At 36.6% G+C, this 18,703-nt stretch overlaps 1 protein-coding gene across 2 annotated transcripts in view; it reads left to right on the plus strand.

The window, feature by feature from the left end:
• The window catches only part of slgA (proline dehydrogenase slgA), a 110,094-nt gene that overhangs the window by 87,592 nt on the left and 3,799 nt on the right, over window positions 1-18,703 (plus strand). For both annotated transcript variants that reach the window (XM_067782739.1, XM_067782740.1), the window contains exons 6-11: window positions 14,118-14,182; window positions 14,259-14,437; window positions 16,845-17,019; window positions 17,111-17,272; window positions 17,331-17,522; window positions 17,609-17,786. In XM_067782739.1, the coding sequence (XP_067638840.1) occupies window positions 14,118-14,182; window positions 14,259-14,437; window positions 16,845-17,019; window positions 17,111-17,272; window positions 17,331-17,522; window positions 17,609-17,786 (951 nt within the window). The remainder of the gene's footprint in view (window positions 1-14,117; window positions 14,183-14,258; window positions 14,438-16,844; window positions 17,020-17,110; window positions 17,273-17,330; window positions 17,523-17,608; window positions 17,787-18,703) is intronic.

Below are 18,703 nucleotides of genomic sequence, written 5' to 3' on the forward strand. Positions count from 1 at the left end.
GCCATTCACGTTAACTAATAACAATCTCAAATAAAAACACTCAACATTGTTTTGATGTACTGTATATTTCTCCCAATTGTATCTGTTTGGAAAATGCCATGATGCCCATGAACTGCTGTTCCTTGTTTACGCCTTTGAAATTTTTTCGAAGACACATTCCATGTGTAATACTGAGGCACTTCAGAATATAACAAAGTTATCGCAAATGTATCAGTTTCGCATAATTTGAAAAAAGCTGTTAACGTAGTTGCTGGTGGTTGTGCTGCTCTTTCCAATACATTTGCTACATTAAAATAAACACGTTGGCCATTCTCAAGATGTACAGCCAAGTGAACAACCGCAGGATTACTTTCGTGCATTGGAAACGACATAATCCTCCAGACAGCTTCATTCCTACTAATATAGCGCCCCATATGATACTGAGTAATTTCATCATTTGTATTATCACCAGCAACACTGAAAATTGCCATATCGCTCCCTTTATTTACATTCTGGCAAATATATTTAATGGATTTGACAGAATTACAATATTCCACATTTATATGAGCATTGAATATTTTCGATAATAATGGACAATACGGAACCACCCAACGATTATCAACTTCAACTTCCTGGTTATGCATCCTAATGGTTGCCGTTTTGCCATTATCATTAGGTGATCTACGTCGATACAACGGATATCCGTCATTGCCCGTTATTGTGTCTGAAGTAAATTGCCTTGTGTATGGTTTCGAACACTTTTCATCAATCATACATGGTGATTTCACATTTAGTTCACCGCACGGTCCATGTATCATGTTTTAACGACAACTTGAAATAACTCAGGATCAGCAGTGTGATCAGGAATTTCAGCTGATATAAGGTTATCAATTTGATCTGGAGTTATTTTATGTACCAGCCAAATTAGTATATGTGCGTGCGGCAATCCCCTTTTCTGTCATTCAATGGAGTACATATGGCAACGCACCTCCCCAAATACATATAATTTCACAATTAAATCCATAAGTGCTTTACATTTTTGCCGAAAACACGCGCAGTAATGTCATGACGATCGGTTGTCGACTGTCCTGCAAATAAATTGTTTTTGATGTCATCCCACTGCGGATTACATGTAAATGTAATGAACAGATCCGGTCGACCGTATTTTTATACATAACACATTGCGTCTTGTGCATATTCGTTCATATTCCGTGGGCTACCAATATACGAAGATAGCAATATAGTTAAATGTCCGATGTTATTAATGTTAGCATCATTCGCTATCGCATCTTGCAAATGAATATATTGTTCAGATCTTAACTTTGCTTGGTTGAAACGAATAAAATTAAGACGTTCTGTTTCTATTTTGGCATACATATCAACGATGTACTAATGATATAGTTTACCCCATCTCAAGATATAATTTTGTTCTTGTGGACGAACCATCCATCGATACGAATAAAAATTCATGGCACTAACTTTTTTCTGTATATGTAGACCTGAAAATAAGTGCAAAATGTGACTTAAGAAATTTATAGAAATGATGAAATGTCAACACACTGAAAATATTATTTACCTGTTCGTGGATCAATCATTGTTATATTGATATGGTAGCCATCGTCACCTTCCCAATGCAATATTGGGTATTGTAATGCGTCGTAACTACGATGAAGTTCCGAAACACGTTGCAATTGCTCATTTCTGCGATGAAGTATAATATCACGGGATTGAAACTGATCACCAAGAATTACAATTGCAACCTCATCAATTGTCGGTGCATTGAATCGCCTTTCATGCTCTCCGATTACGATTTTGTGATTATCAGATGGCATACGATCGAGAGCAATTTTGAACAATTGAACTAATGCGTTATTCTGATGGAAAAACTTTTGTAACTCACAAATAATTTCTCGTCTTGTATTCTCGTCTTGATCCAATTCACGATTTTCATCACCAATAAAATAAATCTGCAAAAATTTATAATCAGCGTCGGGGTATGGCAACAGCGAACCAGCTTGATGATAAATTTGGCCCTGAATCTGCAACATGTATGCAATTTTAGGTATATGTTGCATAATAATTTTTAAAACTATAGAATACTTTTATGATTCAGATTGATTGGGACAATCTTGTTTAAGTATTTACCTTAAACGTCGGCATACAATTATCGCTAATAATGTTAGTAGCACCAAAAGAAGTCATTTGAAATGCCGAATTTTATTGTTGAATATGACTCAAAAAGTGCTTCGAATTTTCAGAAATCCCAAAATTAATGAAGACAATGGTTCGGGTGGAGTTTCTACTGCTGGCAATCTCACTTTGCCATTAGCACAACACATGCCGGGCGTTTCAGCTGGAAATTTAGCCGCATCACAATGTGGACATATTGCGCCCATTATTCCAATATATCCGTACATACTGTAATCAATCTGACTTTTGTAATTAAAAGCAGCACGCATAATTTCAGGTACAACAAATCTATTTCGTGCATTACGTTCACGCTGCGATGCATTAGCTTGTGCTCGTTCATCTGGAGTCTGTGATCGCCTTTGTAATGCCGCAGCATGTGCATGACGCGTTCGGCGTCCTATATTTCCTGGTGTGGGTCGTGGCATTTTTCTTTCAATTAAAAAAGAATAAATTAAATTTAAAAAAATGTCTACATTTATAGTGGTACACCATATATTTTTTCAAATAAGGAAACACACATGCATTCGTGTAATTCACTTCAACAGTCCAAAACTTACCGTTTTTTGCTCGGAAATTCGCTTTGCGCTATATTTCTTCTTTTCACAAATTCACACAAACTTCAATACTTAATAAACAAAAACACTATTTGCATTTTTATGTAATAATTTGCACCGCGGTAATTTCGGACACTACTGAACGTATTGGGCTGCTTCTTTTATTCTGCTAACGAATGGTGTTGAGGCGAAAGAAACGCTCCAGCGATGTTTACATTCTAATGTCATTTATTCTCCTAATTTTAATTTTCTTAATGCTAAGAGCCAAAGCGGCCACCGTGGTGTGATGGTAGCGTGCTCCGCCTATCACACCGTATGCCCTGGGTTCGCACCCCGGGCAAAGCAACATCAAAATTTTAGAAATAAGGTTTTTCAATTAGAAGAAAATTTTTCTAAGCGGGGTCGCCCCTCGGCAGTGTTTGGCAAGCGCTCCGGGTGTATTTCTGCCATGAAAATCTCTCAGTGAAAACTCATCTGCCGACACCGGTCGGAGTCGGCATAAAACATGTAGGTCCCGTCCGGCCAATTTGTAGGGAAAATCAAGAGGAGCACGACGCAAATTGGAAGAGAAGCTCGGCCTTAGATCTCTTCGGAGGTTATCGCGCCTTACATTTATTTTTTTAAGAGCCAAAGCTCTATATACCTATATATACAAAATATTCATGTATTTCTCTATGCAAAAAAAATGCACCGTAATATTTTTCGATGTCTTTTCAAAGCCTACTTTGTTTGTCGATCTGCCTGCTACATACATACATACATGTGTATATAAATATAATGCAAATAAGTGTTTAGGTTAGAATAATAAGTAAGCTAGTTAAGACGAAAGTACATAAATTTTGAGAGCGAAAGAGCGTAGCTAAGTAGGTAACAAATCGTTTAGTAAATGATTAAACTATTATTGATGTATGTATGTTAATATGAAAACGTATAATCCGCTGGCTAAGTGGGATGAATCTGACCAAACAAATGGGATTTGGTGTGTTATTCAAAAGAATTTCACCATACATTGAGCGCTTTTCAGCGCCTTCAGGTAAAAAGATTATATTGTTATGTTATTGAATATACCATTTTAACTGGTTGTAGTACATAAGAATGCAATCTCTTAACCTGAAGGCGAGTTCCCAATTGGTCTATATCTCAAGTGCTTAGTTACCCAGCGAAAAGAAAAACCCTCTTTTCTTTAGCATTTATCAACAACTTACAATGGATACTCATGTGGTTCAAACACATCCTAGGGTTATCCGGGTCCACGTTTTGGCCTATATCTCGAGACCCTGGTATCCGATTCTTAAAATTTCAAAACACAAATCATCTACTGAATAGTCAAAACAAAGCCTAAAAATTTGGTTTGGATAGGTGAGCCCGTTCTTGAGTTATAAAATCACAACGAAAAATGGCATTCATTTATATATATATAGATTTTTCATTCAATATTTTTTACATATAGGTACATTCATATTTATTTCGATTATACAATAAATTTTCCAAGACCATTTTAGCTGCTCTGAGTTGCTAGATTTTTTGTGCACCAGGTTCTCAGAATTGCTCTATTTTTTTTAGCGGCATTTTAGCAATCGAAATCTGAAAAGGTATGGGTATGATAACAAAAAAAATATAACAATAATACGTGCGTCAGAAAATTAAACAATAGTAGAACAAAAGTTAAACTTTTTGCTATACTTGAGCTTAACTTTAAGACGTTTAAAACAAATCAATAAAATACTCACACTGTATATAACCTCAAATCAAGCGACACTGGTCACATAAGTCTTACACTCCGTTGTGACTTGAGATATTTGAACGCAGTAGAGTGGAATAATAATTCATCTGTGAACTAACTTACGTACTTCTGATCGATTTCTTCTTCCATGTAAAATGAGATAAGCACGATATATAAATAAATATGAATTACCACCTCATTCAAGTTATGTGTTATACAACAATTTTGTAATCGAATTGTATGAGCGAATGAACGAATTGTTTACATTCAGTGTAGTATTTTTCTCACATTCATGAATATCGTCGATATGTGTATAAACAATCGACACCATCCGATTATCGACTCTGAATTGATCTGTTGTAATTTATGAAAACAGTTGATGGGCCAATATAGTTAAATTCATATAAAATGATCATATATTGCCCCTGTCGGAATTTATGCCAGGGCAGCCTCCCCGCTTTCCCCTGGTTGCAACGTCCATGGAGAAACCTATATTTCTGTAATGTGAACTCTAGGTTCTGAAAAAAAAATAAATAAATGTAAAGCGCGTCGTGCTCCTCTTGATTATCCCTACAAATTGGCCGGACGGGACCTATATGTTTTATGCCGACTCCGAACGGCATCTGCAAGGCAGACGAGTTTTCACTGAGAGCTTTTCATGGCAGAAATATACCCGGAGCGCTTGCCAAACACTGCCGAGGGGCGACCCCGCTTAGGAGAATTATCTTCTATTATAAAAACCTTATTTCTAAAATTTTGATGTTGCTTTGCCCGGGGTGCGAAGCCAGGGCATACGGTGTGGTAGGCGGAGCACGCCACCATTACACCACGGTGGCCGCCACTAGATTCTGAACTATTGTAAAAAATCTTATTTATTCCTGGATTTGTTTCAAACTAATTATTTTGGTAGCCTTTCTAATGGGTAAATATTGGGAATACTTCTATTTTCATGAAGGAGAACAGGTACCGACCTATTCTAAAGAGCTTTATTTATATTGCGATTTGTTTTAAATAGGTTACTATTTGGGACACTTTTTTTATAGTGCAATTGTTAAAAATAAATAAATCGGTGGCGTTTTGTCTTTGTTAATATTCGAACTACTTTTTCTTGAGGGAAGCGTACCACCATATTATTAATGATGCCGTATGCTTGAAATTTTAAAAATAACTAGCTCTTTTGCTAAGTTGATCTTTGGAATACTCTTTTACGAAGTGGGGCAATTTGGCCCTTTTTAATGGGATTTGGATAGGGAAAGAGAAGTTCAAAGGAAGAAGAGGAGAGAGGTGGAGGGCAATTGAGACGTATAAAAATAAAGCAAGGAAAGTAAAAAAGAGGTGGAGGGGGTGAAAACGGTGAAAAAGGGGGAGGAAATGGGAGTAAGGATGGTATTAGAGTTATAACTAAATAAAATATATTTTTGAAATAGAGACTGATTAGTCTGCGGCAGCAACATCAACACGCCGGGTAATGGCTAGTTCTCTATTAAAACAAAAGTAAAATTCGCAAATTGTATGACTAGATATTTATGGTAACAAGTACGCATGCTCAAATTTATACTTTTGGCTAAAAAAATTAAATATAACAGGTATTTTTAGAGTCAAGAAGATTACACACCGCCAACCAAAATTTGCCAAGAGATGACATGACGGAAATTTGTTTCAATATACATACATCACAAGCTAATTATTTGAGATGGCTGTTTGATCACTTTTTAAGTGATAATTAAAAAAAAAAAGTTAAATATGGTATTCTGGACCCTGATGACAAATAATGAATTTAAGTCTGGCTAATGGGAACGGTGAAAGCAAAAGTTACAACAAATGTATTTATTTTATTAAGACAGCTAATTACTTAACACGTTTTTTATACTCAGTTGAGCAGAGCTCACAGAGTATATTAACTTTGATTGGATAAAGGATGGTTGTACAGGTATAAAGGAATCGAGATAGATATAGACTTCCATATATCAAAATCATAGTATCGAAAAAAAATTTGATTGAGCCATGTCCGTCCTTTCGTCCGTCCGTTAACACGATAACTTGAGTAAATTTTGAGGTATCTTGACGAAATTTGGAACGTAGGTTCCTGGGTACTCATCTCAGATTGCTATTTAAAATGAACGATATAGGACTATAACCACGCCCACTTTTTCGATATCGAAAAATTCGAAAAATCGAGAAAGTGCGATAATTCATTACCAAACTAGGATAAAGCGATGAAACTTGGTAGGTGGGTTGAACTTATGACGCAGAATAGAAAATATGTAAAATTTTTGACAATGGGCACCGCCCACTTTTAAAAGAAGGTAATTTAGAAGTTTTGCAAGCTGTAATTTGGCAGTCGTTGAAGTTATCATGATGAAATTTGGCAGGAACGTTACTTCTATTACTATATGTATGCTTAATTAAAATTAGCAAAATCGGAGAACGACCACGCCCACTTTAAAAAAAAAATTTTTTTAAGTGAAATTTTTACAAAAAATTTAATATTTTTACAGTATATAAGTAAATTATGTCAACATTCAACTGCAGTAATGATATGGTGCAACAAAATACAAAAACAAAAGAAAATTTCAAAATGGGCGTGGCTCCGGCCTTTTTCATTTGATTTGTCTAGGATACATTTAATGCCATAAGTCGAACAAAAATTTATCAATCCTTGTGAAATTTGGTAGGCGCTGTAACTGTTTTCTGTGAAAAAGGGCGAAATCGGTGAAGCCACGCCCAGTTTTTATACACAGTCGATCGTCTCTCCTTCCGCTCGGCCGTTAACACGATAACTTGAGCAAAAATCGATATATCTTTACTAAACTTAGTTCACATAATTATCTCAACCCACTTTATATTGGTATACAAAATGCCCGAAATCCGACTATGACCACGCCCACTTTTTCGATATCGAAAATTACGAAAAATGAAAAAAATGCCATAATTCTATACCAAATACGAAAACAGGGATGAAACATGGTAATTGGATTGGTTTATTGACGCAAAATATAATTTTAGAAAAAAACTTTGTAAAATGGGTGTGACACCTACCATATTAAGTAGAAGAAAATGAAAAATTTCTGCAGGGCGAAATCAAAAGCCCTGGAATTATAGCAGGAATACTGTTCGTGTTATTACATATATAAATAAATTAGCGGTACCCGACAGATGATGTTCTGGGTCACCCTGGTCCACATTTTGGTAGAAATTTCGAAAAGGTCTTCTTATATACAACTACCACCACTCCCTTTTATAATTCTTATTAATACCTTTAATTTGACACCCATATTGTACAAACACATTATAGAGTCACACCTGGTCCACCTTTATGGCGATATCTCGAAAAGGCGACCACCTATAGAACTAAGGCCCACTCCCTTTTAAAATACTCATTAACACCTTTCATTTGATACCAATATCGTACAAACAAATTCTAGAGTCACCCCTGGTCCACCTATATATCGATATTTCGAAAAGGCGTCCACCCATAGAACTAAGGCCCACTCCCTTTTAAAATACTCATTAACATTTTCATTTGATACCCATATTGTATAAACGCATTCTAGAGTCATCCCTGGTCCACCTTTATGGCGATATCTCGAAAAGGCGTCCACCTATAAAACTAAGGCCCACTCCCTTTTAGAATACTCATTAACACCTTTCATTTGATACCCATATCGTACAAACAAATTCCGGAGTCACCCCTGGTCCACCTTTATGTCGATATCTCGAAAAGGCGTCCACCCATAGAACTTAGGCCCGCTCCCTTTTAAAATACTCATTAACACCTTTCATTTGATACCCATATCGTACAAACAAATTCTAGAGTCACCCCTGGTCCACCTTTATGGCAATATCTCGAAAAGGCGTCCACCTATAGGACTAAGGCCCACTCCCTTTTAAAACACTCATTAACACCTTTCGTTTGACACCCATATCGTACAAACGCATTCTAGAGTCACCCCTGGTCCACCTTTATAACGATATCCAGAAAAGGCGCCCACCTATAGAGCTAAGGCCCACTCCCGTTTAAAATAATCATTAACACCTTTCATTTGATACCCATATCGTACAAACAAATTCTAGAGTGACCCCTGGTCCACCTTTATGGCGATATCGCGAAAATGCGTCCACCTATAGAACTAAGGCCCACTCCCTTTTAAAATACTCATTAACACCTATCATTTGATACCCATATCGTACCATCAAATTTGAGTCATCCCTGGTCCACCTTTATGGCGATATCTCGAAAAGCCGTCCACCTATAGAACTAAGGCCCACTCCCTTTTAAAATACTCATTAACACCTATCATTTGATACCCATATCGTACAAACAAATTCTAGAGTCACCCCTGGTCCACCTTTATGGCGATATATCGAAAAGCCGTCCGCCTATAGAACTAGGGCCCACTCCCTTTTAAAATACTCATTTCATTTGATACCCATATCGTACAAACAAATTCTAGAGTGACCCCTGGTCCACCTTTATGGCGATATCTCGAAAAGGTGTCCACCTATAGAACTAAGGCCACTCCCTTTTAAAATACTCATTAACACCTTTCATTTGATACCTATATCCTACAAACAAATTCTAGAGCCACCTTTATGGCGATATCTCGAAAAGCCGTCCGCCTATAGAACTAGGGCCCACTCCCTTTTAAAATACTCATTAACACCTTTCATTTGATACCCATATCGTACAAACAAATTCTAGATTGACCCCTGGTCCACCTTTATGGCGATATCTCGAAAAGGCGTCCACCTATAGAACTAAGGCCCACTCCCTTTTAAAATACTCATTAACACCTTTCATTTGATACCCATATCGTACAAACAATTCTAGAGTCACCCCTGGTCCACCTTTATGGCGATATATCGAAAAGCCGTCCGCCTATAGAACTAGGGCCCACTCCCTTTTAAAATACTCATTAACACCTTTCATTGATACCGATATCGTGCAAACAAATTCTAGAGTGAACCCTGGTCCACCTTTATGGCGATATCTCGAAAAGGCGTCCACCTATAAAACTAAGACCCACTCCCTTTTAAAATACTCATTAACACCTATCATTTGATACCCATATCGTACAAACAAATTCTAGAGTCACCCCTGATACACCTTTATGGCGATATCTCGAAAATCCGTCCGCTTATAGCACTAAGGCCCACTCCCTTTTAAAATACTCATTAACACCTTTCATTTGATACCCATATTGTACAAACAAATTCTAGAGTGACCCCTGTTCCACCTTTATGGCGATATCTCGAAAAGGCGTCCACCTATAGAACTAAGGCTCACTCCCTTTTAAAATACTCATTAACACTTTTCATTTGATACCCAAATCGTACAAACAAATTCTAGAGTGACCCCTGGTCCACCTTTATGGAGATATCTTGAAAAGGCGTCCACCTATAGAACTATGGCCCACTCCCTTTTAAAATACGCATTAACACCTTTCATTTGATACCCATATCGTACAAACAAATTCTAGAGTCACCCCTGGTCCACCTTTATGGCGATATCTCGAAAAGCCGTCCGCCTATAGAACTAAGGCCCACTCCATTTTAAAATACTCATTAACATCTATCATTTGATGTCCATATCGTACAAACAAATTCTAGAGTCACCCCTGGTCCACCTTTATGGCGATATCTCGAAAAGCCGACCGCCTATAGAACTAAGGCCCACTCCCTTTTAAAATACTCATTAACACCTTTCATTTGATACCCATATCGTACAAACAAATTTTAGAGTGACCCCTGCTCCACCTTTATGGCGATATCTCGAAAAGGCGTCCACTTATAGAACTAAGGCCCACTCCCTTTTAAAATACTCATTAACACCTTTCATTTGATACCCATATCGTACAAACAAATTCTAGAGTCACCCCTGGTCCACCTTTATGGCGATATCTCGAAAAGCCGTCCACCTATAGAACTGAGGCCAACGCCCTTTTAAAAAAATCATTAACACCTTTCTTTTGATACCCATATCGTACAAACAAATTCTAGAGTCACCCCTGGTCCACCTTTATGGCAATATCTCGAAAGGCGTCCACCTACAGAACTAAGGCCCACGCCCTTTTAAAATATTCATTAACACGTTTCATTTGATACCCATATCGTACAAACAACACATTCCAGGGTTACCCTAGGTTCATTTTCCTACATGGTGATTTTCCCTTATTTTGTCTCCATAGCTCTCAACTGAGTATGTAATGTTCGGTTACACCCGAACTTAGCCTTCCTTACTTGTTTATTATAAAAACGATTTAACTTATTTTGAAAATCTTTAAGTAAAAAAAATATATTGTAATGAATTTAGTGCAACTCCGCTTATTTGCAACCTTCTACTAACGTTCGAATCACTAAACTGTTGAATAAATAACTCCACTATTCAATAATGCAAAATGGCCTTTATTAAATTAATTCACAATAACACTACTTCGCAACTGATAGCTTGCTTAAATCAAACTCATTGTCGTTCCTCTACTGGTGCTGCCTTTTATACTCTGTGATTTCTCGTTCGCATACTTCTAGACGCTTCCAGAATTTACTTTGTTACTGCTATAACTACAGATGCACGTGTATAGCTTCTCATATGCGCGTGTATATGTGAGTGACACTTCCACAATTATAATTGCCTACTTTTGGGTGCATGTCAGATAAGATATATGCATGTGTTTGTGCGTCTCTTCTCCGCTGCGTGTACGAACATATGTGTAGACATAATGATTGATTCGTTTATGTAGATACAAGTGACTGGCTGCTTTATTGTTGTTGGCTGCTCAAATTTTCTTTATTAACTATATTTTAAAAATGAATAGTACCCTTTCGTGTTGCTAGTATTCGTCACACTGCCCTCCACCTAAGTCTGATCGTCCCGATCAGACAAATCTCTAGATCTAGCTGCTGCTTGCCTCTCCAAATGAATCACCCTTCTATTTCGTGGTTTCCCAATTGTTTGTGTGCGGTAGATGACACCACTGATCCTCTTCACAACTCTGCACGAGCCTTCCCAACTGCCCCAAAATTTGGATGGAGCACCTTTCCGCCGGTGAGGGTTGTATAGCAGTACCAAATTAAATGTGCTCCCAATGAACTGTAGAATAACCTTTTCTCACTTCTCTAAATATAAGTGGTTATGATATGACTGTAGTCAAATGAGCAGAATACTTTTGTTTTTATTACCCGGAGTAATTCGTTAGAATAGCCATGCAGCCTTCAAAATGTAGGAAATCTAAAAATCTTATTTGGCGAAAATTTCCATCTATGCTGAGTCTTTGACATGAGTAATTGACTCCTATTAAAGTACTTGTACGAGATATACTCGTTACTCGTATGGGAACAACAGTAATTATTCCTCACAAAAAATCCCTTATATCGTTTCAAGGATTCAGGATACACGATATCCATCCTAGTCGAATTCTTTGCTAAAACAACTATGGCATCGTTCGCTTAAGAGTTACAAGTGCAGTTTTTTTTTACCGTTTGTACCCTGTACGTATACTTTTTATGGCAGTTGAATGCTGCATTGCTGATGGTTCTAATCACAAATCTCTTTGATCATCATTCCCTAGCGTAACGTCCTTGGATGAGATAGTGGGCTTGATTACTTAATTTCCCTTTGTCGGTCTCGGTCTCTTTCCTCTTTCTATTCTTAGCCGTGTGATTGGAAATTATTTTCTTCCTTAATTCCTTTGCCTCTAGCGCCGATTCGATGTACAATGCCTCCGCGTGTATATTATTACGCCCTTCAAGGAACTCAATCAGATCATCAGTAGATCCCCCTAATTTCGTCTCCGACATGACAATTTTGAAAAATTTCCGCTGCTTATATAATCAGGTCGCTGAATGCAAAAGTGTCTGTTTTAACCTTCTTCTGTCTTGCCCCTGGAGTAACAGCCGGAGACGTTCCTTGCATGCCGTTGACTTCCGCCGCTTTTGATTTTGTCCCCGTTTGCGAAGAGACATTTTGATCTACGGCCTATGGACCAGGTCCCAGATATCTTTCGCCCTATAAATGGGTTGAAGGTAGCGTCCTCATCTTGTTCTTTGTTTTTATTTTTATTACTAATTTACATGATTGGGTGTCCCCTAGGCGCCACTATCTTATCCCGAATATAGTAATCTTGAATGATCCGGTGGTCGTATATGAGAAGGCAGGTAGGACAGGTGATGGTTGACGCAGTTCCTCATGAAGACGGCGTTCAAAGCCAGCTCAGCATTAATCAAGAGGATCTCAACCGAACTTTCACCATCAACTTAATGATGAAGGACTTAAATCGTACCCCAAGGCTTGCCAAGGTTTTAGCGGGACGGAGCCGAATGTGACATTAGCTGGAAAGTCATTTTAACAGGATGTCAAACCGTCTAATGAGATTCCCGAGTAGCACACTAGCCCACCTCTAGTAAACATATCCAAATCGTTATTCCAGTATACCTTAATTAAAGCCCTAAAAAGTGAAAAAAAAAATGTTATCATTATAAAAGTTTTTACAGTTGTGTTATGTTAGTTGATACATGCATATATACATCATTGGAAAGGTCTAAGCAAATCTCTTCTTATACGATCCGAAGATCTGAAAGTCGGGTTATAGCTAACCCTTAACTCACAATTTTGGGAGTGTCCGGGGAAATTTATATATGCAGTCGTTCTTAGATCTTGTAGATCCCCTAGAAAAATGGAATGACTTCCCAGGTATTTTTATTTAGGTCGCTTTTCTAGCACAGTGCTATGAACATGGCTCAATTATGTATATGGTTGGCTTATCTCATCAGTTGATTTTATTTTTTCCCTACTGGCGTAGGGATACTTACTGTATATACTGCCTTGGTTTATAAAATAGTTTCAAATTACTTTTAGTGATTTTATTATTAAATGAATCTAATTTGGCGCAAACTAGGTATGTTGTTGCTGTAGAGATGAGCCAAGCATATACATAGTTGAACCCTGGTTATTAGAGAATTCATTTCATACACTTTCTCTCTGCGGCCCTGCCGATCACGCCCCTGTTCTGATAATTACTGATCATATAAGACACATTTTGCTTCATTTTTGGTTTTGTTATTGATTTATTTTACTAATATTATGTATTTGAAAATATATTTTGTCCGTTTTTATACTTTATATTATTTTTTTATTCCTGCTAATGAATTCACACAAAATTTGAATTATCAAAATGCAAACGCATCAATCAATATATAAAAATCAAAATTCAATTAACTTACTAACAAAGATGACGATCATAAAACCGTCCCTCGTCGCGTTGCTCTGGGTAAGCTTAACTCGAATTTATTAAGTTTGCAACAAATGCCATTAGTTTGTACATAAAAATAAATGTTTGTACACATATGCAAGTAGGTATATAAGCCAACGGATAAACGCTGATTTCTTCATATTGGTTGTACATAAGATTCAAATGTATGTAGTATGGACGTATAGAATAGAATTAGTTGTAATTTGGAAAAAATTCAAACATTTTCATGTTGTTAAGGCCCGAACACCTATTTGACGATCCCCATACAAACACATCCAGTCAACTGCAGCATCGTGCGCTGACAGATGAGTTGACTGCATGTGTTTGTATGGGGATCGTCAAATAGGTTATTCTTATATGTTCGGACCTTTATATTTGAATAGCAAACTAATTCATTTCACTAATTCTATTTAAATACTTTAGGCGCCACCTTTGGCACAGGAATAACAGCAATCAAGCTAACGGCTCTCGGTCGACCGCAATTGTTGGTGAGTGGCGAGACAAGCTTCTAAGGTCAAGATTATTTATAGTAACATTTTTCAAAATTCGTGTACTTCTTCATAGTTACAAGTGTCGGAAGTGATCATGAGGACTCGCAAGTATATGGAAGATCTAGTCGGTGGACAAGGCAATGTTCTGACCCATCACAAGACCATCAACGATTTAGAGAAATATTATTCTAGTTTGGGCGACAATAAAAATGTAAAAGACTTCTTGAAGAATGTAACCTCAGACAAGGAAGGGTATGTTCAATAAACGGTAGTGGTCACATAAGAAAAAAATCAATGTACAAAGATACGTGATCACGTCATGGTTTAAAGATAGTGTACAACCCATATTAGACCCTATGGTTTTAAAGTTAACAAAAAAATTCTATTGGTTAAGTCGACTAGTATACAATAATGAAATATTGGAAAATGTCATCTGTGGACTTACATACGCAGTTTCGATATGTATCACCCCATATCGTCGGCCGCTTGCCAGATGCATGAATGTGCCAAAATGAAAATGTTGGTAAATCGAGTTTCAACTTTATTGCTCCCTTATACTGTTTTCACACAGAAACCTAATGATATCATTTCACCTTCTAATGAAATCGTAAACTTTTTGCTTTCACACAGAAGTAACTGCTCGATTAGTATGAAGGATGAAATGTCAAACGAATAAAATGACAATGCTATATGACAGACAATCATGGCGGAACGATACAAGGTGGCAGCATGGTGACATACCTACATACATAAATAAATATTCCATGTTCTTTGTTTTTGTAAATTCGATGGACAAATGTCAAAATCGTTCCGCGCCGGAAGTTGATGTATCAAATCAAATAAAAAAAGGTTATAATCAGCTGTTCGATGCGGCCACCTTGTATCGTTCCGCCATGCAGAAAATGACATTTACTTTGACAAATGACATTTTTAAGCACTGAACACACCAAAAACTAAGAAGCGGAACGCTGCCAACAGAGTTGCATTGTGCTTTTGACTTCATTAGGCATTCGATTAGCTACTAGTGAAATAATTATAGATTCGAATTTTGCAGGGAAGATTGAGCTCAATAAGCGTCTTAATGTAGAAAACTGCCTTTAATTTTCAATAAGCCGTCTGTGTGAAAACAGTATTAGTTAGAAGTATTAGTTTTTAATGAAAAAATATATCAATAAATTATACTCACAATTTGCTCTTTCAACTGAGATAACTATTTTGCTCGCATCCCCTTTATTCTCCGAGATTTAGCACATTAATTTTTCTGGCACAACAAAGGTTTTAAAAACTGATCTAATTTTTTGTTAAGACAGCTATACAAAAAAATTCAAAGTAGTCGGATCACGTAATGCGGCTCATGTTTTCTGTACCTTTTTATGCGCTGAGTCCGAATACGCTATTAGAATTGGCCCAACTGGTCATGGTATGGCCTTAACTTCAAAAGACGTAAACAAAATGCCTGCAGGCCAATTGCGTTGGCGGATTGGGGTTCAGAGTATCACAATACTTGGAAAAACGTCCGTGGCTGAGGCTAGTAGAAAGTATGTAAATGAAAAAAGTTACACATTAAATTAAACTTCGTATACACTAATGTGTTTTTATCTAAGATATTGCAAACTTAGAAGTAGTTCTCATTTTCGGAATCAGAATCTTCTGAAATGTTGGGTTCGGGTAAAGCGTCACGAACCTCAATGTTGCCCTTTAGGTTTTTATAATGATATTCTTTTAGTATAACCAGTTTTTCGCACATTTTTCTCAAGTCTTTTAGTTTTGGCCCGGCGATAGGCAACGGCTTCGAATAAACCGGTTTGCCTTCAATTAAACAACGAGGATTTTTTTTTCGGATAGAGTTGTTATAGCACAGTAATTATAAAATTATTAGTAAATATGAGTACGAATGTGTGCTATTCTTACATTTTTTTTTTAATTTGTGTATGTTTGTTTAATGGTGTGTTCAGTTTATACTTATATTTAAAAATTCATGAGCTTAACACCGGCTTATAATAATTGAATTTCAATTATTATCTTTTCTAAGAGAAACTGAAAAGAAAGAAACATTTACTGGCATATTGCGATGGAACCATTTCGAAAACCGCCAACGTAATCAACATCAGTCAATTTTGTAATGTTATCAAAGGTTTCACCGGGATTCGAACCATGCAGTTTCACCATGTGATTCACGGTTCGAATCCCGGTGAAACCTTTGATAACATTACAAAATTGCCTGATGATTACGTTGGCGGTTTTCGAAATGGTTCCATCGCAATATGCCAGTAAATGTTTCTTTTTTTAACTTGTTGAGCCATTTTAACGAATATGTCATATAAACAGGAACAGCATTACTTTGTTGCCAGCCAGAAACATGAATGTGCCACATTCATTTTTCTGGTCCAACTTCATGTGATTGAATTATACATTCATGAAAACGGCATTGCAAATTATTGGAGTTTCCATGTAAGGTAGGAAGCTGTAGATTTAAGTAGAACCTAAAGAATCTAAAGGGTAAATCAACGAAGCTTCTAACACAAAATCATGCTTCTGGCTGGTGACGATATAAGAGGCAATATTTTCATATTTTTAATCGAACATTAAAATTCCTAAAAATGTGACCACCTTTATATACGATCACAAATAAAAAATAAATTTGAATTTTATATTATAGAATACTTCACTTATTCCCCTGGTCCGGTATTGTGGATGAAGATTCTCAACTAAGCGATACGTTCCGTGTGCCGGATCCACAAACAGGACAAATGCGTCGTTTGATCTCACAAATTCCGCCCAAGGAAGAAGAAATGTTCAGAAATATGATACGCCGTGTCAATACAATTGTTAAGGTATATATATATGTATATACGGGTAATTTTTTCTAGACGAAAAAAACATAATTTGCGCTGATAATTAAAATGTACCATTATATTCAATTAGGCTGCAGCTGAGCTGGACGTCCGTATAATGATTGACGCTGAACAAACATATTTCCAACCCGCCATCACGCGTATTACTCTCGAGATGATGCGTAAATACAACAAAGAAAAGGCAATCGTTTTCAATACTTATCAGTGCTACTTGCGCGAAACATTCGCCGAGGTAAAAATTGCTTGAAATTGATTTTTTTTCCTCTTATAGTATAACCGAACTCATTTAGGTTGTTACTGATTTGGAGCAAGCTAAACGGCAAAATTTCTATTTTGGTGCTAAATTGGTGCGGGGCGCCTACATGGAACAAGAGAGAGAACGTGCTGCTAGCATGAATTATCCAGATCCGATCTGTCCAAACTTTGAAGCAACCACTGAAAGCTACCATAAAACCTTGACAGAGTGCTTGCGGCGAATAAAGGTAAGCTAAGTCGTAAAGTATACATAATATATACATACATACATAATTACAAATTGCCTCAGTTAATTGCACATTTATCTTTGCAGGTACTAAAAGATAGTGGCGAGGATGCCAGAAAGATTGGTATTATGGTTGCTTCGCATAATGAGGACACTGTTCGGTTTGCCATTGAAAGCATGAAAGAAATTGGTATATCACCTGAGGATAAAGTTATTTGCTTTGGTCAATTATTAGGAATGTGTGATTATATCACATTCCCGCTAGGTATGTACACATCCATAAATCAGAGCTGGGCGATAAAGATTACATGTGTAATTGATTACACTTACGATAACGATTACATTAATCGTAATTTCAACTTTTTTTAAATTAGATTAGATTAGAGTAATCGTAATTGTGGTTACAATGATTGAGATTACTGTAATCATAATCGCAAAAATGTTAAAATTACGATTGCTGTAATCATAATCGTGGTTCGAATGATTACTATTACTGTAACCATAATCGTAGAAAAGTTAAAATTACGATTACTGTAATCGTAATCGTGGTTATAATGGAAAAGCTAGAATCAATAAATAGTCGATTCTACTCCAATCGACACTCGCAATAGGGGGATTATACGTTTAAAACGAAACACCTGGTGCACGTTTCGCCAAAAAAGTCTTGTAATACCAGTAATTTCTTCTAAGAAGAAAAATTTGTCAGAACAATGTCACTTGTACTACAAGACTTGTATAATCAAGAAACAGGCCCCTGATATTCTTGTGTTGAGGATAGAAAGAGCAATCGATTGGTATCAAATTTATGTATGTATGTATATTGGTCTAACGGTTAATTTTTAATTTCAAAATGCCTTCTATTTTTGCTTAAAAAAAATTGAGTAATTTTACTGATACTATCAGCCTCAAAAAATATAAGTCAAGTATTGAATGAAACTTTGCTAAAAAAATGTGTTTGGTTAAACATGAACCTATTTTTTTGGCACTTTTATCATTAAAGTCATAACTTGTTGGGTCCCTGGCTTTTTCCTTTCATGTTGCATTCTCATCGGATTCTGAAGTATGTCCCAAGTTTCACGACTCTAGCTCCACGGAAAGTTACTCAAAAAACTATAGTAAGATTTCTCGATTTAATATTGAAATTCTCAGAGAAAAATTAAAGCGACTTGATACAAAAGAAAG

The sequence above is a fragment of the Eurosta solidaginis genome, chromosome 4 (assembly GCF_040869045.1).
Source record: "Eurosta solidaginis isolate ZX-2024a chromosome 4, ASM4086904v1, whole genome shotgun sequence".
NCBI classification, from domain to species: Eukaryota; Metazoa; Arthropoda; class Insecta; order Diptera; family Tephritidae; genus Eurosta; species Eurosta solidaginis.